Source organism: Acinonyx jubatus, chromosome A3 (genome assembly GCF_027475565.1).
Source record: "Acinonyx jubatus isolate Ajub_Pintada_27869175 chromosome A3, VMU_Ajub_asm_v1.0, whole genome shotgun sequence".
Classification (NCBI taxonomy): Eukaryota; Metazoa; Chordata; class Mammalia; order Carnivora; family Felidae; genus Acinonyx; species Acinonyx jubatus.
The window spans coordinates 65,129,018-65,151,952 of record NC_069388.1 but is presented as its reverse complement, the minus strand read 5'-3'; the positions used below and the strand labels follow the sequence as shown (position 1 = coordinate 65,151,952).

Genomic DNA, 22,935 nt, shown 5'->3' with positions numbered 1-22,935 from the left:
TGCTGGGTATACAAAGAAAATTATTTATTTCAAGCTAGTGAGACTCCAAGTTGTGGGACTAGGTCAGTTTAGGTTGTAAACTGCAGGTAAGGAATTCCGCCCTTACCAAGGCCTCATTTTTAATCTCTGCTTGCAAATCAGGTATCTCTAATCTAGATTTGTCACTCACTTGCTGAAAGCTACTAAAAAAAAAAAAAAGGCAACACCACTAATGTTTTATATTGATCCTGAGATTTCTCCTACAGTACAACTTCGGTTGGTCCAGCAAGTGACAGCAGTTTGACAGTTTCACTACTGCTTAACAAGTTGCTCACCAACTTTCCAATTTGGAATGGAGTCTTCACCACTGGCTATACCTTAACCTTCATATAGCTAATTCCACATTAGTGTCTGTTTTTAGTGTACTACTTCTGGTACCAAATTATTTGCCTGTTAAGAATCGGTTCAACTACAAGTTACAGCGCATTCACCTATAAATGGCTTAAATAAATGTGTGCTCTCATTCATGGACTAGAATGGGGGCAATAATGGGTGCAGGGAGGTCAGTTAGGAAGCTCTCACATAAGTACAGGTAGCAGATGATGGTTTCATGGCTACCAATTATACCTCAGTAGAGCTAGAGGAAAAACAAGAATATCTCCTAGAATTTTGGCTTGAAGAACTAAATGGATGGCAATGATATTCACTAAAATGAGCAAAACAGGGAGGTACATGCTTGGGGATGAAAATATTTGGGGAGGCCAAGTTAAATTTGAGATGCCAGTTAGACATTCGTCAAGTATGCACTTTTTTAGGGAATTAGGAATTACAGGGAGAGGTCATTGTTAGAGAAAATTTGGAGCCACCTGCTTATAAGTGGTACCTAAAATCATAGGACTAGATGAAATCACATAAGGAGTTGGGTAGATAAAGAGGAGACTCAGGATAGTACCCAGGGTACTTTGATATTTATAGGTTGAGCAGGAGATGAGAAGCCAGGGAAAAGAACTCAAGAAAGAATAGCCAATGAGATAGGAGGGCTAAGAGTGCATGATGTCAGAAAATGAGAAGAAAGTGTTTCAACGTGGGAGTGGTTGACTATGTTAAATAGTACTGAGAGGGCAAGCAAAAACAGAACAGAGAAGGGACCACTGGATTTGCATGGAGATTGCAGTTTCAGCAGTATGGTGGGATAGAAACCAGAGGGCAAGCTTATATGATGATGGGAATGGTCTATTAGAGAGGGAGCAATTGGTAATTCTAGAGAAAGACATAGAGGTTAAGATCCACAGAAAAAGTGGGAGCGTTGGTTAAATAGAATGAGAACACAAGACTATGTCTTATTTGTATATCTAGTAGCTCCTAGCGCAGTGTCTTATACATAGGAAGTACTGAAGAAATGTTACTGAATCAATGAATAAATGGGCAAATGTAAGAATGGGTGGATGACAGATGCCGTGCTGAAGAATGAACTAGATCAAAGTAACCCAAACTTCAGACTAAGGAAAGAAGGGGGTCTTGAACTAATAGGGTTTCTTCAAGGACTTTGGGATCCTGGGATTTTTCTCCGGGAGAGGATTAACAGATTTTAATCTCAGAAGAAGATGGGAGAAGAAATGGGGTACTGTCAATGGCAGTTACCTTGGCCACCTTTCAAGGCACTGATCTGCTAAAGCAGAGTACAGGGAGGCTTCTGGGATCATCTCACTTAACCCCTTTCTTTCTTGCCCAGTGTCTCCCTTTCTGAATCCAGGCTCATATGAAAAATGATTATGTATCTTTATGAACACAAATGGGAGAAGGGATTTAAAAAAAATGACGGTCCCACACTCATTTACCCATCTGGTCAATAAATATTCATGGAATGATAGTATTGTATAGGGGGAAAGGTGTAAGAGCAGGATTATGAGGGGCTTATGGTTTCTTTTGTTTGTGGGTCTGTTTGGGTGGGGGGTGGGGGGAAGGGGTTGAAGTGCTTTGTCTTCTATTGAGATAGAAGGTGATTTCACTAACTGCACAGGTAAGGTGGTTTTTGAACTGGGCTGCCCATAAAATCTTGGTGGGACTCGTATACAATTGAATAGGTCTTGCAGCTTAAGCGGTTTGTGGACTGCAGCAAGTGGAGGCTGGAAGTAGGACAATCTTGGAATCGCAGGATCTCTAGCTGGCTCCAGCGTCTTCTAGGCATTTCATGAGAAGTGGAACTAGGATTCCTATGATCTTTCTTCCAAACCTACAGGTGGAGGAACCGAGGAACCTGTAAAAGTGGAAGCCGAATGGAAGCCAGCTGTAGCATCCTCCCCATCCCCATTAACCATCCTATGTCCCACGCTGGACTACATTCCTAGCAAGCTGCCGGGCCGAGAAGGCTCAAGTGGCCCAACCTAGGCTAGAGCCGACTGTCGCCCTCGGGAAGGCTGGCTGGCTGGCTGAGGAACTGCGCCTGTCAGGCCCTAGTTGGTCCCGGGCCCTTTACACGTGGAATCACCCTAGCGGTCCACACTGCCTCGCGCCGGGCAGGGGTGGGACTCTGTGGCGCCAATGGGCGGCCAGAGGGGAGCGCGCATGCGCACAGCGCGGCTGGGCGGGGAGGGCGTGGAAAAGCGTTGCAAGGACGGGGGCTGGCGAGGCTCATGCTAGGAGGCTTCGCGTCTGAGGAAAACTGCTTGGAAACTGGGTGCAGCGAGGGTGAGTGAACCCAGGAGGAGCCGAGGCCCGGGCTTCGTCCTTTAAGGTCTGTGACTCGACCCTGGAGAAGGAGGTCGTTGGGGCGGCACTCAGGCGTCTGCAGTGGGGCGGGATCCCGGCGCTTCTCTCAGGGGCTCTGGGCTTCCGGCTCAGGTTGGGGGGCGGGAGCGGCCTGAGTAGGGGTCTCGGCCTCTGCGCTGCCTCGGGAAGCTTAGCCGGCGGCCGGGAGCACAGCCACTCTCCTGGAACAGAGGCGGCCGGGGGCTTTGAAGCCAGATGGGCCCGGCTGGGGGCGTTACTCTAGTCTACCGCCGGTACCTTGTGTCCCAGAGGGGGTCACAACAAACAGGTCCTGTCTGGCCAAGCGAGTGGGAAGATGGGGGAAGCCCACTTCCTCTTGAATCCCCTGTCTGGGCGTGGCACCGCCATGCACCCGGTGCCCAAGCCAGAAACCTGGGCGTCACTCTAACCGCCCCCCATCCCCGCCCCGGCTCGGCACTCCTTCACCCACCCAATCGAATCTATCACAGGTCTCTTAGATACTTCCCACTTCGCCCCTGATCCATGGCCTCTCTGCTGCAGCTAGTTCAGGCCACCGTCATTTCACCCCTGCACTACATCAATAACATCTTGACTGATCTTTTGATCCTTTGTAGTTTGTTCTGTACTGGAAAGCCAGAGTGATAATCTTAAAACACAGACCTGTTAATGTCACCAGATCCCTTCCCCCATTCCCCTTCTGTCCTTAGTGGATTTTCATTGTTCTTTCGAGCTCTTGAACATAGCTTATACAGGCCCTTCATGACCTGTTCTGTTTTTATCTTACTCTAGTTCTCTTCCCCACTCTGTTCCAATGGATTAGGCCCCCTGGCCAAACAACCTTCCTTATCAAATGGGCCTGCTTATCCCAGAGTAGCAGATTTCAGTTCCCTGCCAGCCTGCAGAATTATTTAGACAAGCTAACCATATGCTTCCATCCAGTTCTACCTCTCTACTGTGTCTTCGACCCTCTTGAACCTTTTGTAATTCCTGGGTCGGACCAAGTCTCTTACAGGCTTAGGTGTTGGTTACATTCTTTTCTCTCTGCCTGAAGTACTATACTTTAGTTGAAAAAATCCTTTTCTCCCTCATGTGTTACTCCAGGTGTGGGTTAGGGTTTCAGCGGTACTCCATAGGGGTCTATTTATTAGTCTCTCTTTTCCACCAGGCTGGAATCAGTGTGACAGGCACCTGTCTGGGCCATAGTCCTCAGTACCTTGTGTGGCACCAGGCTGTTAGTAAGGAGTGTGTTGCTTAAATGCATAATGAAGCCTGGCTGCTTCTCGGGCTCCCCAAATAAACATATGGATCAAGTTATTAAATGTTCTGCTTTTCAGAACCAATTCTCAATCTCCAACCCATATAGCAGTTTCTTTGGCCTAGGAACCTGGCTGTATTCTTGCCTTCAGTCCAGGACCATGGCAGTGGTAAATGGGAAGTACCCTTCAGAGTTTTTCTTTGGCATTGACTTTGGGTACAGGATGTCTGGATATTAGTGAGTGTGGCTGCTTTTGAGTTTGAATTCTTTTTTTTTTTTTTTTAATTAAAAAACTTTTTTTTTAATATTTACTTATTTCAGAGAGAGAGAGCGCGGGAGCGAGCATACGCCTGCATGAGTGGGGGAGGGGCAGAGAGAGGGAGACAGAATGTGAAGCAGGCTCCAGGCTCTGAGCTGTCAGCACAGAGCCCGATGTGGGGCTCAGACCCGTGAACTGCGAGATTATGACCTCAGCCGAAGTCAGGCAGTCAACCGACTGAGCCATCCAGGCACCCCTGAGTTTGAATTCTTAACCGAGGGTCCCTGGCAGGAGAGAAAACCTGCTAACAGCTGCTGCAATCTTTATAGGAGGAAGGCTGGCTCCAAACTCTTAACATGCTGTTAGGGCTAATGACACAATGGGAGGAGAGGGTGGACCAAGCTGGCCAGGCAGGCCCTGGTGGGAGAGCTCCAAAGGGGTTATTTTTCCAGCTTAGGCCAGATCTTCTGTGATAGGGAACAGCATATCTAGGTGCCAAAACCCACTGCCCTGAATCAGACCTGAGGATGTGCTGTTCTCCAGTCAGCTTAGCACTTTGTGATTGGTAGAGTAAGTGAGAGACTGAGATGACAGTGTCCTGGCCCTCACAGAGGGAGGGAAAAGAACAATATGTGACTATATGTTGTGAGAGGCTGCAGACTGAAGTCAGAGGATAGAAAGATTGGTGTGGCTGGAAGAATCCTGAAATGACATTTGAACTGGGCCTGGAAGGAAGAGGGCAGACAGGTTAATGGAACATTGGGAGCAAAGGCTCTGGGCCTGGAAGAGGCTGCTGGAGTGGTGAGGGGAGCCCTGTTACACTGAGACTGGCTACTGAGCCTGGTCTGGTACTTCCCTCCCAGGACTGAGGCTTCTCCTTGTCAAGGATGTCTGAAAGCAGGGGTTGGGTTCTGAAATCTCTTTCAGAAGTCTCTCCTTTGGATTTTTTTCCAGTCTGGCCTCTATAATTTCTCAAAGAAGGCAGTGAGCTTGGGAAATGCTGGGGTTTATCTAACAGCCTGTTTGCTCATGGCCTTGAACTAAATCATTGGAGTATGGGTGATGCAACATGTTCTTCAGACAAAGGGAAGTTGCTTATGTTTCTTTTTGAATGTGACAGTTTAATTTGTTAGGTGGCAGATTCCCTGTTCTCACTGTAGCACTTGAGGGAAAGTTTCTCCTCTGTGTTTGGTAGATTGATTGGACTTGTGTTATGTTCTGTTAGAAACCTGCTGCAACAAACCAAAATGGGACATGTCCACAACAACTGGTTCTTGACCTTTATTCTGCCTCCCTTGAGAGAATGTGGACCCATAGTTACTGTATTACCTATCCCTTGGTTTCTTTTTGGTGTTTTTTAAATAGAACCTATTTCTCCTCTACACACATACACAATTTGATACTAAGCTTCCAACCACATAGTTATAAGAAATTATGCTGTGGGTTCATTGATCACTCGACTATCTGATAGATGTCTCCAAAAAAAAGTTTTATGCTCAGTTACACTGACATCAAAACTCGGCAGTGTATCTGTGAAGATGGGGATCCCTCCCCCCACCGCCCACTAAGGACTGTGGCACACAGGCTGAAACCGTCAGCCCCTGTGCCAGGCGCTGTGCCTGCTGCTGGGAATGTGGTTCCCTCCCTGCCCTCATAGAGCTCAGTCCAGCAGGGAGCACTTACAAGTAATCAGGCAGTTTTCAAGGTCGCATTCGCATCTGTTGTCAGACCGGACCCTTCTGAAGGGAGTCACTCAGGAGCAAATGGGAAGAACGCCTAAGCCAGACTCAGATTTGAAGAAGCCTTGCTGGAGAAAGCGATGTCTACTGTGCATGAGTCTAAGAGGCTTGGGAGGAACTGGCTTCCCTCTCTGATCTCTCCTGTCTCAGAATTCTAAGATACGTGGTTAGACCAAGCTGTTCTGCTCTGGCCTGGGCAGTCACTGCTGGGAGTAACTTGAGACCTTGTTTTTGGGTACCAGATACAGTGGCAGTGGCCTTGTCAGGGACTGGACACTTTTATTTGGTAAAACTGGAAATGTAGTTTCTGGTCCTGAATTATTTTCTATGGCTGAGAATTAAATGGAAGCCCCCCCCCCCCTTTAAATTCCATTCATACATAATTGAGCAAAATTATGGGGTAAGTCACATTAAATACACATTTATAAAGAAAAACATGTTTATAGTAGGAACATTAGACCTTAGGAATCCTTAGAATCCTTAGTAGGAACTGAGAAAAGTAAAAAGAAGAAAAATCCAAATCACACCTCCTATTTCAGAAAATAATCTTTTAACCATTTTTAGCCATTGTTCTATGTATGAAATATACACTTTTTTTTTTACAAAATTATTTTTCACAGACTTTTGCAGTCTGCTTTTTTCATTAAATATTAAAAATCATTTCTTACTGTTAAGTATGATGTTGCATTATGATGTCCCTATACAGTTGTAAGATTAGATGCTGCGTTTTGGCCCCCTGGAAGTTACACCCCAGCGACTGTTGTTCCCTTGAGGAAGGAACTGTTGAAGGGGTTACCACTGATAGGCAAAATGGGTTTGGGAAATTTTCCTGAACGTTATGGGGATGGTATTCTCCCGGAGTCCCACCTTTTGGGATAGGTGAGAGGGCTGCCACACAGCTCCTTGCCAGCCCCAGGTACAGAGGCTTTGGAGTGAGCTGTGTGTGATGGATGCAAGGAATGACCAGTACCCTAAAGCTTTCTCTTTACTGCTGTTAGTTTGGTCTTGTGGCTACCGTTGGCCCATTAGAAATCACTGGCCTTTGTTATCAGCAGAATTTGTGCTGCCTTTTGGGAGATGGATATGTAGTCCTTGTGTTGGTGTGGAGGATCAACACGGTGCTAGCCTAGCATGCAAAGCCATATCCCATAGAGCCTGGTCAACCTCTGTGCCCCATTGTCCACCATTCTGCCTGCTTCATTTCCTCTAGGCTCCCCCTGACTACACCACTTGGAGTTTCTTTCCCACTTGTCTGACCTTCTGCTCTGCTCACAGCATTGCCTTAGTTGGTATGGCAGTCCTTCACCTTTTTGAGATCGGTCTATAAGCCCCCAGAAAGACTGGGATTTTGAATTTCACAAATCGTAGAGGCCTGCTTGAGCCTTGGTGGGGAATCCTGGGAACGAAGCACTCCTGCCCTCAGGAACTTACTGTGTAGCTGACTGTATCTTATTGACCATAGTTGCAGGTCTAGCCAAACTCCGGGAGTACTTAATGGAATCCTAACGTCTGTGTAGCTCTCCTTTCTGCTGCTCTTTCACAGTGGTTGGGTTACCTGTCACAGTCCTGGGAGATGGATGAGGCAGGGGTTAATGTCCTCTTTCCCGTGTCCCCTACTGCAGGCCTTGATCTGACCTGCCTCATCGCTTCCCTCAACTGCCACATTCCTAGCTCTGGTCTTGCTCCACCAAATACCTTGCCCCCATTGTGCTGCTGGATGAGCCACTCTGAAACCAAGCTCTGATCTCATCTCCCATTCACAAATCCTCAGTGGCTCCCCATCTGTTCTCCAGAAACTTCAGCCTCCTTAGCCTAGCATGCAAAGCCATATCCCATAGAGCCTGGTCAACCTCTGTGCCCCATTGTCCACCATTCTGCCTGCTTCATATCCTCTAGGCTCCCCCTGACTACACCACTTGGAGTTTCTTTCCCACTTGTCTGACCTTCTGCTCTGCTCACAGCATTGCCTTAGTCCTTCAGTCCCTGCACGTCCACAGCAAACTGTGGCCCCAGCCTTCACTGATCTTCCTTCACCCAGAGGAAATTTGTTCCTCTGAACTCTCAGTTTTTTATTTTTCTTTAGGACACCTCGCTTTCTGCCTTTTTAGTGCTCTCCATAGGAAGTATTTCACCAGACGGTAAGCTTCTTGTAGGCAGGAGTAATCTTCAGATCCCTTTAACCTCTCATTGAGTTGTTTGGCATTCTGAAGGAGCTTCAGGAAATGTCATGAAGCCCTCCCACCCGCTCTTTGAGTGATGGGGACTTGGAGTGCCCAAGGTCATCCCACACTGTAATGGCAGAGCTGGCCTTAGGTCCAGTTGGACATGTTCTCTTCCCCAACCTCGTTCCTTTCACTGAGTTCCTTCTCCAGGAGCAGCACACTGTCATGTTTTGAAAGAACCTTAGCTCTGGTGTTTTCACCTGCACCTTCTATGTTCCCCACCTCCCAGGTGCCGGCGACCATGAGATCTCTGCGGCTGCTCAGAACCCCCTTCCTGTGTGGTCTGCTCTGGGCCTTCTGTGCTCCAGGTGCCGGGGCTGAGGAGCCTGGGGCCAGCTTCTCCCATCCTGGCAGCGTGGGCCTGGATAAGAATACAGTGCACGACCAAGAGTACGTATCCAGCCAGGGCTGGGGTCCCAGAGCCTCCCCCCTGCAGCTGCAGTCGGTAGCCACCCTTCTACTGTTTGTACAACTCCTTGACGTTTTTCAAGAGTGATTATTTATTCCTTATAGCCACCTGTAAATCAGGCAGTCTTTTTCCATCATCATTTCATAGATGGAGGATCTTGATGCCCAGATGAGATAAATGACTTGCCTGAATTCATCCTGTCTCTCTTTCACCACAGACAGACATACAGACAACCCCTCTGCATTCATGCTCATGCGTGCACGCACACACGCGCACACACACACACACATTCTCACACACGTGTATACAGTAGTGGTGACAGAATCCAGGATAAAACTAAGGTTTCTGGACTGACTAGAGCTTTTCCTTTTTTTACTGTCACATTCTAACACTGAATTATTTGTTGCAACTTTTGTCCTGGGCCAGTTAGGCTCACACATAATTTGTTTTCCTTGAATTGGTTCAAAAAAATGTGTTTAATTGCTAGTCTCCCATGATGTTATAACAGCATTCTAATAATAAAGTGGAAAACACCCATAATCTTGCCAGCTTAGCAGGTGAACTGTTTGACTTTTCCCTGCCCCTTTCATGGCCTTGCCTGTATCTATCATCCTTGAGTGTGCTTTGCCACGCTTTCTGTTTTTCTGGAATGAGTGAACCTTAAGATCTTGAACTTTTCAGTTCTTAACGTTTTGGTGTGATCCCGCGGTTGCTGCCAAGTGGTCTGAGTCTGACTATCGGTTTTTAGGCATATCATGGAGCATCTAGAAGGTGTCATCAACAAACCAGAGGCGGAGATGTCCCCACAAGAACTGCAGCTCCATTATTTCAAAATGCATGATTATGATGGCAATAATTTGCTTGATGGCCTGGAGCTGTCCACAGCCATCACTCACGTCCATAAGGAGGTAGGTCTGCGGTAGCTCAGTGGGCAGCATCTCAGAAAGTGCTCTCCGCCCCCCCCCCCCAAAAGGTTCAGTCTTCAATCTTGATGACCTGTGCTGTCCTTGTACAACTGTATTGCTGTGTCTTCTTTGTCTGCTCATCGCTCCGTTCTGCCTCTTTTCCTATTCGGAGGCGCTTCTCACACAGGGTGACCTACTGAGGCAGAATCTCCAGGGACTCCCACTGCACACCAGAGCTTGAGAACCAGCACCTGAAGGACAGACCACATCAAAATGCGGAGCAGGGGAGAAGCTGTTTTATTTAAGGGTGGCAAACCAAGGGATCAAGGGACTCAGTAATAATTGAGGACTTGTGTGATACTACTCAGTGCTTCGTATGAAGCGGTTTACAGAGCATTTACAGAGTCTTTGCAGCAGCCTGGGAGTGGGCTGGGCAGGCACTGTTATTACCCCCATGTTGGAGGTGAGGGAACTGAAATCCAGATGTGTCCAGGTTTAGTGTCTGTCCTGCCCTGCCACACTTCAGTCTATAATGCGGAGAGGAGGACAGGCAGAGCTGGTGGTGCGAGCGTGCTCCTGGTGGCTAGCAGGAGAGCAGATTCGGGTTTGCTTTGAAGGTGGTGGGGAGCGCTAACAATGGCTTTGTGCAGAAGAGTGGCAGTGTCGCGGGAAGGTCCTTTGCCGTGGGAGGCAGACTGATGGACACGGGGAGAGCTTGGCATCAGGGAGAGGACCTGGGATTCAGCAGTCCCAGAAGGCGAGGCTGGTGGTAGCGACAGGAGAGCAAAGGGTATGTGTGGGAGAGGTGGCAAAGGAAGAATTGGCAGAATGTGAACAGCATTAGCATAGCACTCAGCACAGTGAGCCCTGCTGCAGCTCCCTCCGGAGCAGGGGAAGCACCTTTGTCTCAAAGACTGTAACATGGTCTCCTGGTTGGCAGTGCCTTCCTCTTGTTCTGACCCCAGGACGCTGTCCAGTGCAGACTGTTTGCACTTCACAAGGGCACATTGCACCCAGAGCTGACCCTCGGGAGAGCACGAGCTCTCAGCTTTTCTCTAGAATGGGTTTGTGGGAATTATGAACCTCATAATTCTGTGTAAGCCAGACCTCGCTTTCTCCGGTGAACATGTGTTACTTCTGTAATTAGAAAAGAGGGAAAAGTAATTTTTAAAACAAATAAGCAAGGACCTGCTTTGATTGCATCTTTCTTTTTCACTGGCAAATATAATTTCTAAATTGGATTTTTATGAATTGACTCTATGTCTGTTATATGGTTTGTAGATTCCTAGAAGTAGCCACATACTACATGGAAGGAGTTTTTGGACACACGAACATGGACATTTTAGACCTTAGCTAAGCACTTCCAGTAAAACGTGCGACTCATCGTTGTCTAATTTGTATTTTGTAGGAAGCGAATGAACAGGCACCACCAATGAGTGAAGCCGAACTGATTAATCTAATAGATGGTGTTTTGAGAGACGATGACAAAAACAATGATGGATACATTGACTATGCGGAATTTGCAAAATCACTGCAGTAGACGTTGTTTGGCCATCTAGTTGTATGCGAATGTGACCCGTCATAATGTGATTAAACACTTTCGGTAATGCGAAATAACTCCTTTCCAACTGCAACAGTATTTTGGTAAAAACCTATAGCGATTTGTTACCCTGGGGTGAGAAAGAGAAATCAAGAGAAATAGAAGAGAAGCAGGACATAGTTGTAGTCCCCAAGTACTGTTAAATCTCTTACTGGACAAGGGCTTGATTAAAGAATCCTTTCAAGAATATTGGACAGCTGGAGTGTGGTACTCAGGAACTTGACTGTAGGATGCTGCTGGTCTCTTGGTTTGCATTCATGCTACCGGAAAAGTAAGAGAAGCTTTGCCAAGTAGACACACTTTTCAGTAACAGTGAGGGAATGGCATAAATGCCAAATGTTTTCCTGGTGGATTCTGTCTCTTTCGGTAAAGGTGGTCAGTATTCCACAAAGGTCCCCTGGCCTGAATGATGGCTTGCCCCCACCCTGGGCAAGTGAGTATTAGACTATCACAAGGCATAAGAAGGATGCCAGATTCTGAATTCAGCTAGCCATAGAGTCTAAGATTCTGTGTCTTCTGACACTTTGGGAATGATACACAACTGACCTAAGTGATTAGCATTTTTTCGTTTTTCAGTATTTTGTAAAACTACTGCCACATCTTTTCTTTTATGTCTTCTTCGTCTTAGGAGAGACTTTGAATTTAAAATGTTCTTTATTCTAGTCATTAGCAAATGTTTTAGCTTTCTTAATATTTGTATTTAACTCTTATTTCTAGGGTTTGTTTTTGCTGCTTAGAAACTATTAGGAACGCAAGGACTTTATCCCTCCTGCTTGGCACAGTGGGGTAAAGCTGCTAGCTGGTCTTGCCTAAGTGAGGAGAGAGAAGATCACCCAGCACCCATATTGCTGCAAGCTATATTTAGAAGGCATGGTGTTTAAATGACCTCTTGTAGCTTAAATATGTGAATTCTTTCAGATCAGGAAAGATTAAAAAAAGAAGCCTAAAAACTCTTAATTAAGACTGCGGATCTCAGTAACAGTTGAAAATGAGAAGTAGCAGCAGATTGTGATTTGGTCTATTGGATGTGGTGGACTTGCTGTGGTAAAAAACCTGAAATGATGGCTGAAAGGGGAAAAAACTGCCTAGGATTTGCTGTAAGACGCATAGAGACCTATTTTCTTTATTGAAGTATTCTTATAAGAAAACGTATGTATTTGTAAAAAATGGTTTCCTGTGTCAAGTATTTGTGCAATCAGAGCTGAATTGTAAACTATTCTTGTAATATCTAGTTATTTTGAAAGATTTATATATTGAATCCTGGGTATATGACCAATAAAGCTGATGAAACAAAATGAAGAGCAGTTGATTTTTGTCCAATAGGGGTCTTCTCCTCCCACGTGAAGGTTTTGTTTATTTAGTACAGATGTTTCCATGTGCCTGCTCCCTCGCAGGTCCTATGACCCTCCCTGGCTGTGCCCTGTTCTTTTGGCAGGGGTAGACTCCCAGTCATCAGTCACTTTCTGCTTTGATGCATTTCTTCTTCTGAGTGAAATCACTTTTTGGACCTTTCTTCTCTGGCCACGTTCAGATTATGACAGCATTGTCTAGCTTAGGAAAGTAACTGTTTTCTCCTGGAGTCTGGTGACTGTCTTTTCTTGGGCAGAAAATTTAATTAGGTAGCATTTTTGAAAGCCTCCCAGGCCCAAGCAAAAAGCACAGTCTCCCTTGGCATTTTGGGAATGACACCTTGTTCTGCCATTTGAAAAGGAAGGAAGGAAGTTAACCATTGCCTTCTCTCTCCCCTGCCCCCCGAAGATCTTTGGATGTTGCGTTGGCTCTTCTTCATCCAGAGTTGCCCCTCTGGATGGATCTAATGGGTGGGCTCCCAGAACAACCTCATCCTGTTGGCTGCTGGGAAGGGACTGAGGCAGCTGGAGGGGGAAGGAAGCAGATCCTTACAAGGTAGAGTCACCCCATTAAATAGACGAGACAGACACCTCCTTCCTCCTTCCTCCTTCACAGCTGACTTCCCTTTGTAACTATTTCGTGCTAGCCTTTGTGGTCCTGTTTAGCAAATGTCCCTGGTGGGAGAGGGACCTGTGATACTAGGGACACAGTGACATTCTTGCATACCTCCTCTCTTCTAGCCTTCTCATAACCCACTTGAAGGATTTTTCAGAATGTATCAGGAACATCTCTGCACCTCAGTTTCCTTATCTCTAAAATGGGGATAAATCTATCTAAAAGAGGCAGCCTTATATGAGCATAAGCTTTGGACTCAGGCAGTCGAGTCAGAATCGTAGGCCTGCTCTCTTCAGCTGCGAACTTGAAATTTAGTTTCTCATCTAAAAAATTACTACAATAAAACTTACCTACAGAAAGGAGAAGAGGATTAACAAAATGAGGGCAAATGTAGAAAGCATCTAGTAAGTGCCTGACACTACACAAAGTAGATACTTAATACTCAGTCACCTGTTCCTCAGTCTGGCTAGAGAGCCTGGGCCCCTATTGCATTGCAGGGGTTGGAGGGGCTAAAAAGGGATTGATGACTCCTCCGGAGCAGGGGTCAAAAGATGTTCTCTATTCCACTGAACGGATAGATCATGGATGTCAATCCATCTGTTGAGGAACTACAAGTTAGGGTGTTCTGTTATGTGGTGTTGACAATTACGTTGTGGTATCTGTGTACACAAATCTTTTTTATACTCTTACTTCTTGAGGAAAGTGGATTACTGAGGTTTGAACCTGCAAAGAAGTAAGGCTTACTTACTAAGCCTTAGTAAGTATTGCTAAATTTCTATCCAGAAGAGTTGTACTAATTCATACTTCATCTCAATTGCATATGAAGAGCCTATTAACTTTAGCTAGACGCATAGCATAACCCAACAAGCCCCTAAGTACAAAGTGATGAGACATCAGTGCTTTTAATTTTTGGTCAATCCTGAGTTTGTTCATTTGTTGATTCATTCATTGAGTGTTTATTGTGTGTTTGCCATGTAACCTCTCTGATCTAGATTTTGGACTTCAGTACCTTCTAGAGAGGAGAAAAAAAAGCCTTTGTGTCATATTCCAGACTTCCCCTGAAGGTGTTATTATCAGAGGACACAGAAGTATTCTTACATAGCATCCCCAATAAAAACAAGAGCTAAGTCACATCTCTACCTCAAGGGGAAATCCATTTTATCAAGGACCCAACCAATCTAACATTTCAACTAGGGAATTAGTAGCAGAAACTATGAACATTATGTCTGAACTTTTGGATGTTAAAAACAAGAAACAAAAAAACCAAAAAACCCAGGACCTCTGCCTTTTGAGAAGATGGAGTAGATACACTTCTATTCTCTAACAAAGTACAACAAAACCCTGGAAAATTATTTGTAAAACAAACATAAGAAAAGTCTGAAAGGTGGAGGGAAGAAAGCAGACTGGTTAGGGACACTGGGATGTAAGCAGCAACATGGTGGTGAGTTCTGTCTTACGTGTGTTTTGTGGTTTTTTTGTTTGTTTGTTTGTTTGTTTGTTTGTTTTCACCAGATCTATCCAGACTTGGAGCTAAGGAAGCCAGCAACCCAGAAATGCCAAAAGGAGCGCACATAAAAAAGCCCCAACAAAAACCTGCTCTCTCTAGCCAGAGAATGAAGAAAAGGGCAATCTAACAAGGCAGGAAACTTTTAGACAATAGTTTCTCTATTCCAGCCAAACACCACAGGGAAAACTGTGGCCCTGCCAGCAGAGACTGAGTGGGGAGCCTAGGCCTCCATCCTTGCCATGCTGTAATGAGGTGCTATCCTCCTTCCTGTATTTGACGTGATGCCAGACGATGCCAAGTAAGGAGCTGGAACTTCCATTCCTCCCAATCCCTGGACAGTAACAAGGCCCCGTTCTTGCCCACAGGGTCAGTGGAGAACCCCAGGAAACCTGGAGTTCCATCCCCAGGAACTCCCAACTGGCTGGAGTGAGACTCCCCACCCCCTTTCTGTGGGGTGTGTCGGAGGAGGCCTGGTGAAGGGTCAGGCCTTTCACCACCCAGGGATAACAATGTCACCTCCACCACAATGTCTGGAGAGACCGTGTGGGGAATCCAAACTCCCAACCACGTCCAGCAGTAAGGAGGAGCTGCTGGCCTTGGGTATTGATGGAGGCTGAGTAGGGAGTAGACTTCTCCTTCACCTGTTAGGAAGGAGGCAGCACCTGTCCTTCCCCTGCCACAGGGGCATCATGGAAAATCAGTTAAAACAGGTTTAAATAAAGTCCAGTCTCATTATATAATACAAAAATTTCCAGGTGTCAGTCAAAAATCACTCATTATACCAAGAACTGAGATCTCAAACTGAAGGAGAAAAGATGTCAGCACCCATAACAGGTTTTTTGTTTTGTTTATTTATTTATTTAAAGAGTGAGTGGGGAGGGGCAGAGAGAGAGAGAGAGAGAGAGAGAGAGAGAGAGAGAACCCCAAGCAAGCTCCACACTGTCAGTGCAGTGCCCAACGCAGGGCCAAACTCACAAACTGTGAGATCATGACCTGAGCCGAGATCAAGAGTCAGCCGCTTAACCGACTGAGCCACCCAGGTGCCCTTCATAACAGGTTTTAGAATGATCTGACAAGGGTGTTAAAGCAGCCATGATACAAATACTTCAACAAACAATTAGGAACACGAAACCAATGGAAAAATAAAAACAAGTATCAGCAAGGAAATAGAAGATATAAAGAGTAGCCAAATGGAATTTGAGAACTAAAAAAAATATAACCATAATAAAAACCTCAACAGCAGAATGAAGGGCACAGAGGAAAGAATCAGTAAACTGGAAGATAGAATAGTCGATGTTACCTAACCTGACCAACCCACTAAAAAAAAGACTCAAAAAAAAAAAAATTGTATGGACTTCAGGGACATGTGGGACCATAACAAAGGACCTAATGTTCTTCCTGTCATCAGAGCCCCAGAAGAGGAAAGAGGTTGGAGCTAAAGAAGTACTCAGAGAAATAACAGCTGAAAACTTTGTAAATTTGACAAAAGACATGAATCTGTAGATGCATGAGCTGAACAAACCTCCAAGAGAATAAGCCCAAAGAAACCTACCAAGACTTATCCTAGTCAAACTTATGAAAACTAGAGACAAAGAAGAAAAAAAAATCTCAGAAGCAGCAAGAGAGAAACAATAGCTTACCTATAATGGAAAACAACTTGAATGATGGTATATTTCTCATCAGAAACCATGGAAGCCAGAAAGAAGAGGCCCAATAATTTTCTTTTTTTTTTTAATGTTTTATTTATTTTTGAGAGGGAGAGGAACAGAGCATGAGCAGGGGAGGAGCAGAGAGAGAGGGAGACACAGAATCTGAAGCAGGTTCCAGGCTTTGAGTTGTCAGCACAGAGTCTGACACGGAGCTTGAACTCACAAACCCTGAGATCATGACCTGAGCCCAAGCTGGATGCTTAACCAACTGAGCCACCGAGGCACCCCTCCAATAATTTTCAAGTACTGAAAGGAAAGAACCCTCAATTGAGCATTCTAGATCTTAAGAAAATATCCTTTAAGAATGAAAGGGGGGGGGGTGCCTAGGTGGCTCTGATGAGTCCGGATTTCGCCTCAGGTCATGATCTTATGGTTGGTGGGATTGAGCCCTGCATTGGAGCCTGCTTGGGATTCTGTTTCTCCCTCTCTGGCTCTCCCCAAATTGAGAGCACACACACTCTCTCTCTCAAAATAAATAAATTAAAAAAAAAAAAAAGAATGAAGAGAAAAGATAATTCTTGGACAAAGGAAAACAAAGGATTTGTCACCAGTATACCTACCCTAAAAGAATGGCTGAAGGAAGTTTTTAAAACAGAAACGACTCAGTAAAAGAAGGAAACTTAGAATATCAGGAAGGCAGACCATGGAAAACAAAAAAATAGGTGAATACAATAGACTTTCTTTCTCAAATTTTGTAATTATGCTTAATTGTTGAAGCAAAAAAACAACACAGTCAGATATGGTTTGGAATGTATGCAGAAGAAATATAACACAATTGTATTGCAAATGAAGGAGGATAGAATAATATAAAGAAAAGCAAGTTTTCTGTACTTTGCTCGAACTGGTAAACTGTGAAATGGTACAGCCACCCTGGAAAACAGTTTGGTGGCTTCTTAAAAAACGAAGCAGGTAACTACCATATGACTCAGCAGTTGCATTCCAAGGCATTTATGTTTGCACAAAACCCTGCACCTGGATGTTTATAGCAGCTTTATTTATAATAGCCCCAAATCAGAAACAATGCAGATATCCTTCAACAGGTAAATAGTTAAACAAGCTGTGGTACTTCATGCCATAGCATACCACCCCGCCATCTAAAGAACAAAGTATTGATAATGAGCAACTACCTGGATGACTCTGCAGAGAATTATGCTGAGTGAAGGATTCCTGAAGTGACAAAATCATAGAAATGGATTAAGGAGGGGATGGGGGCAGGAGAGAAGTGGGCATGGCTATAAAACAGCAACATGAGACATCCTTGTGGTGAAATGATCTGTATCTTGACTAAATCAGTGTTGATATCCTGGTTAGGATATTGTGATATGGGTTGGGAAGATGCTACCATTGGGGGGAACTGGGTCAAGGGTGCACAAGTTCTCTCATATTTTTTACAACTGCATGTGAATTATCTACAATTATCTCAAGATAAAAGCTTAAAAACGTAGTATTGAAAGACAAAGTATTGTCTTCTCAACACCCCAGTGGCGATTTTAAACTTGGGACCCCTGGGACAGTGTTGGAACAGGCCTGTTGCTTCGTGTCTCAGCTCCAGGGCTGTGCTGACAGTGCTCACAATTATAGTCTTCTTTCAGGAGCTTTCAGAGAATTTGCTTCACTCTGCCAGAGTTGAAAGGAAACATTGCACTGGGCATTTTCTGTTCATGAATTTCTAATTGCCTTCCCACTGGGTGGCTGGGGAAGGACGTGCAGGTCATGTCTGCCAAGGCTAAAAGGCCCTGCTGCCCAGAGAGGGGAGAGAGAGGTTGAAGAGGTCCTTGTGCCTTAGTGGGGGTGGGGTAGGCGGGGCTGTCCTTCATGGAGACTGGAGGACTGAAGGAAGCTGAGTGCCTTTGTCCCTGGCTGTGGCTACAGCCAAAGACAGTAGAGTGAGGGGAGGTGTGGTCATAGTTGGTGAGTCTGAGAGAAGAGATCCGTTAGGTGTCCAAATTGAGATCTAAGGGAGAGGCCTTGAACTTCATGGATGTTAGAGAATCAGAATGCAGTAAATAGGGCTATCGGTGTCCCCAGAGTGCAGGCTTTGGTCTCCATAGCTAAGTTCTGTACGCTCTCTGGGGCGTGAGATGGGAATAAGGTGACCATGTCTGAAGGGACAAGGGTGCTAAGCCAGGTGTCCCTGGACTTTCTTCAAAGGGTTTTGCCAGTGCCCATGCTGGTAGCCAATTATATTGAAATACACATACCAACATATTTTAAAAGGTGAGTGATTTAATATTATATGCTATCTAATTAATATTAAGATCTAGCAGCAGGTTTAATAATCACCATAATTTCAAAGTAGTGATGAATAAATAATTTGAGATCTCTGCAACAATTGTACTATGATAAGAAAATATTTTATAACTTCTATGAATAATGAAGTCACAGGTTCTGCTAATAACCCTCACAGTTTGTTGCTTGATTCATACTTGAAAAAATGCTAAATTTCATTTCAAGATTCAGGAAAATAAAGATGTAATTTTTTCCCACTCAAGTTCATGGATCTTCTGAAGTGTATCTAAGAAGGGTCAGAGGTTAAGAATCATTGCCCTAGGGAGTATATGGTCAGTAATATGCAATAAATTCATTATAACTACTGAAGTAAGAAGTATTTTTATTTATTTATTTATTTGTTTGTTTTAATGTTTATTTATTCTTGAGAGAGAGAGACAGAGCATGAGTGGGGAAGGGGCAGAGAGAGAGAGGGAGACAAGAATCTGAAGCAGGCTCCAGGCTCTGAGCTGTCAGCATAGAGCCCTACCTGGGGCCCGAACCCACAAGCTGTGAGATCATGACCTGAGCGGAAGTCAGACGCTCAACTGACTGAGCCACCCAGGTGCCCCTAAGTAAGAACTATTTTTAAAAACACAAGCCAAATATAAGTATATAAAGTGAGATTCCAGTCCCCTGCCCGCCACCAGAGTCTGCTTGTTTTCTGCAGGATATTGTTTCAGTGGTGTCCTGTGCTTGGTGGACCAGTCTGTCTTCTCTAGTCCCCTGGACCGCCAGCCCCACTCCAGTGCACAGCAGGGGCTGGGCCCAGAAGGAGCATTTGTTGACTTGATCAGCATTTGTTGACTCTCTGCCTGTGATGATTCTTTAAATGCCAGTATTTGAAGATTCTGAGATTTTTATTACCCTATTGAATGCCTCTGGTCTCTTAGCATAAAATTTGTCATTTGCATGTAAACCACTAGATGGCAGCAGTGTTCCACAGACTGTCCTTTCCCTGCCCTTAGTATCCCATCCCGGGGATGCTTTTTTTTTTTTTTTTTTTAAGACTCAGTTAGGTTTCTGGCCTGGAAAATTCAGGCTCACTCCCCTTCCCGCTACCTCCCACCCCCATGGATTTCCCAGACAGAATTAGTGCTGCATTATTTTGTTCCTCCAGTAGGGAGGCTGTGGAAGAGCATGGGTAGTTAGGTAGACCATCCAAGGTCACATAGAAAAATTATCTGACTGGTCTGCATGGGAAATTCATATTCCTCCCAGCATTTATGGAGCACCTACTATGTGTCAGACCTAATGCTACACTTCACTTACACGGATATACTGTCCCTGTCATAGGTGTGTGACCACATACTGAGAATGGAGGGGAAGAGTGGCTGGGTCTTTGGTGGAATGGAAAGGTTTAGGGCAGCAGCAGAGAAGCAGTGCTGGTGTGAGCAGTAATGCTCACTGGGCTGTTCAGTCCCCCTGGAAAATTTAAGTTACAACAGACTGTGATTTGCAATAAAGCTAAAATCTGTATGCGGATGAAGCCCAAAGGCAACTCACAAACATGAAATCAGAAGTTGGGGTGCAGTTAAGAATGATGGTCTAGGCGAAATGTTCTGTGTACAAACCGCTCTGTCATAGTGCCGTGATACAATTTTTAACATAAAAACACTAAGAAACATATAATGAATGAGGCTAGTAGAAGTAGACCTTAAGCTAGCTCCCAAACATATTGCCCATGCTCTTAGTAGGCAAATCAGGTTTGGTGAGACTTTATTGTAGATCGTGTTTGGGTCACTGAAAATTGGCGGGAACATGGAGAGCTTCTGCGTGGAGTCGGCCACTTTGTTTGCTTCATGGTAGAACAACAGCCTTTTAATCTTCAGATTCAAGAGGCAGGCTGACATCAAATTCTTCCATGTATTCCAGAGTGGCAGAGCTGAATCACATGGTCCCTTTAATTGGAGGGGACTGTCCCTCCCTTGCACAGGATCCTTCACATGGACAGAAAGATGGGCTGGCTCCTCCTCAAATCTCCCTGTGTCAAATGGCCACCAGAAAACCCCCACAGAACACCCCACGCTCGCATACAACAATGAAAAAAACACACCTGCACACACTAAAAACAACAAAACCGTTCAAAAGAAATAAGAGCTTGAGGAGCGCCTGGCTGGCTCAGTATGTAGATCGTGTGACTCTTGATCTTGGGGTTGGGGGTTGAAGCCCCACGTTGGGTGTAGAGATTACTTAAAAATAAAATCTTTAAAAAAGAAAAAAAAGGAAATTAAGGACCTGAAAAGAATAAAACCCACCTGGACTGAACTACTTTGGAGAAAGGCATTAGTAAGCTAGCCACAAACAATGGAAGTGATGTCCGGAAAGAGGAAGGGCAGTGGTGATGCTGTGGACCCAGTAAACTCTGAGCCAGCCAAAGCAGTGTGTGTCTACATCTTGGTGAAGCAATCTAAGCTTTTTCATCTTCTGTGCTATTGTGCTTTCTTCTCCTAATACAAATGCCTTCTGAAAAATCCCCACCTGGTTGCAGCTGAGTGGAGGAGCACAGGGATTTTCCCACACTCATTAGGATGTCTCTGCAGGGAGGCAAGGCCACCCCCAGGTTGTAGCAGTGTGGGGGTGGGGGTGGAGAGGCATGGGAACTGATGGGACACAACCTGGGTTTGGAAAACAGGGTAGATTGCAAGAACCAAATCCCAAGGGAGATTTGGTGGGGGAGAACTTTGTCAGTGCCTGCGCCCTGGAGTTTACAACCTAAAGGTCTGATTCCAGCAAGCCCTCCAGACGTTACCAAAGCTCAGAAAATCCGCCCGCCTGTTTCTCTTCACAAAGTCTAAGAAAGCTGAAACCCCAACAGAAGTGAGAAAACTTTGCTTTTAAAAATGGTATTCGTCCTTCTACAACCTAAGCACCAACGAGAAATCAATCTGGTTTATTGTCCAACCTTGAGCAAAAGACTAAGGTGGGAGCACTCTGCAGTTCAGTTCAGTGAACATTTTTGAACATCTTTGAGGAGCTGGTATTGTGAATGGGGTCAGGAGTCTCAGACCTGGGGTTTCGTTTGCAGGTGGGATTGTTACGAGTTATGTGGCCTCCCAGAGTCTCATTGATCTCCTATGTAAAGTGGCAAGAATCTGGTGCCTATTTCATAGGATTGTTGCTGAGGTTAAAGGTACTGTGCTTGGTGCAGAGCCTGGGGCATTTATTGATAAGTGATCAAGAAATTGTGTATAATGATATGCTGGTAGGCATTTATTTATTCAACCAAGCCTGATGGATCACAGAGGACAAAATAAAGATGAGTGAGACCCAGCCTTTCCCTCAAAGAACAGACTTTTTTTGAGAGAGAGAAAGGGAGCATGCCTGTGTGAATGGGGGAGGGGCAGAGAGAGAAAGAGAGAGAGAGAGAGAGAGAGAGAGAGAGAGAGAGAGAGAATCCCAAACCGGCTCTGTACTGTCAGCATAGAGCCCGACTTGAGGCTCAAACTCATGAACCATGAGATCATGACCTGAGCGGGAATCAAGAGTTGGATGCTTAACCTACTGAGCCACCCAGGCGCCCCAAAGGGCAGACTATTTAATGAACTGTTGTGAAGTGAAATGTGTATGTGAATGTACATACACTGCATAGATCATATTTCACTGATTCTAAAATGTACTTTTTCATATTTTAAAATAATTTGGCAACACTTTTTTTTCTTGGTGGTAAATGAAATAATGGTGCAGCTTGTAATCAAGTGGAATCCTAGATGTGGTGAAAAGAGATAATTATAAAGACAGAGCTACGAGTTCACCACCATGATCCAGCCCCCACGTGGACACTGAGACCAGAATCTTAGTATGGGTCACCGGGGAAGCTGTAATCTCTCTCCTCAGATACCTGGGCTCCCGCTGCGTTTGGGAGACGGGTGTGGGAGGGGGCCTTTGGGGTGACTGGCCTGATAACCTTCTTGGCAGCTGAGGGCTGGGTGGTACCCAAACTCCAGTGCACATAACAGGTCTGTGTGCAGAACACACGTTTTCAGGTGCTGCCCCAAAGGATCTGGTTGGGTGGGTGTGGGGGTGGAGCCCTAGGTGACTCAGCCAGTCCCGGTTCCTCCCTGGTCCCCGGAATTTTCTGCTTATGGGTGGCAGGTCAGTCTCGGGTTCAGGAAATGATCCTTACCTGAAACTGGGAGATGAAACTGAAACTTCCAGATGCTAGTGGTCAAGTAGTGTGCTGAAACTGGCTAGTACTGGTTAGTGTGAAATTAGTCATGGTGACAGTATTTACACCATAGCGATTGGTAAAAGCCCTGCAAGTCAAGCCTTCTTTTTTTTCCCCTTCAAAGAGTTTACCAGCATACCAGTGTGACTTCTTCTTAGCTGGGTGACCTTGAGGAAGGCTATCGCTGAAAATCATTCTGAGCCTCTGCCCACCTGAAAGG

At 45.3% G+C, this 22,935-nt stretch overlaps 1 protein-coding gene across 4 annotated transcripts in view; it reads left to right on the top strand.

Annotated features, from left to right (window-relative positions):
- The window catches only part of MCFD2 (multiple coagulation factor deficiency 2, ER cargo receptor complex subunit), a 40,454-nt gene extending 28,061 nt beyond the window's left edge, over positions 1-12,393 (top strand). For 2 of the 4 annotated variants that reach the window (XM_053200562.1, XM_053200563.1), the window contains 3 exons: positions 8,414-8,574; positions 9,342-9,501; positions 10,907-12,393. In XM_053200562.1, coding sequence (XP_053056537.1) covers positions 8,426-8,574; positions 9,342-9,501; positions 10,907-11,038 — 441 coding nt within the window. In that variant the 5' untranslated portion in view covers positions 8,414-8,425 and the 3' untranslated portion in view covers positions 11,039-12,393. Of the gene's footprint in view, positions 1-2,522; positions 2,714-8,413; positions 8,575-9,341; positions 9,502-10,906 lie in introns of those variants that run through there. The other 2 variants (XM_015074711.3, XM_015074712.3) reach the window with 2 other exon arrangements.
- Positions 12,394-22,935: the final 10,542 nt, after the last annotated feature.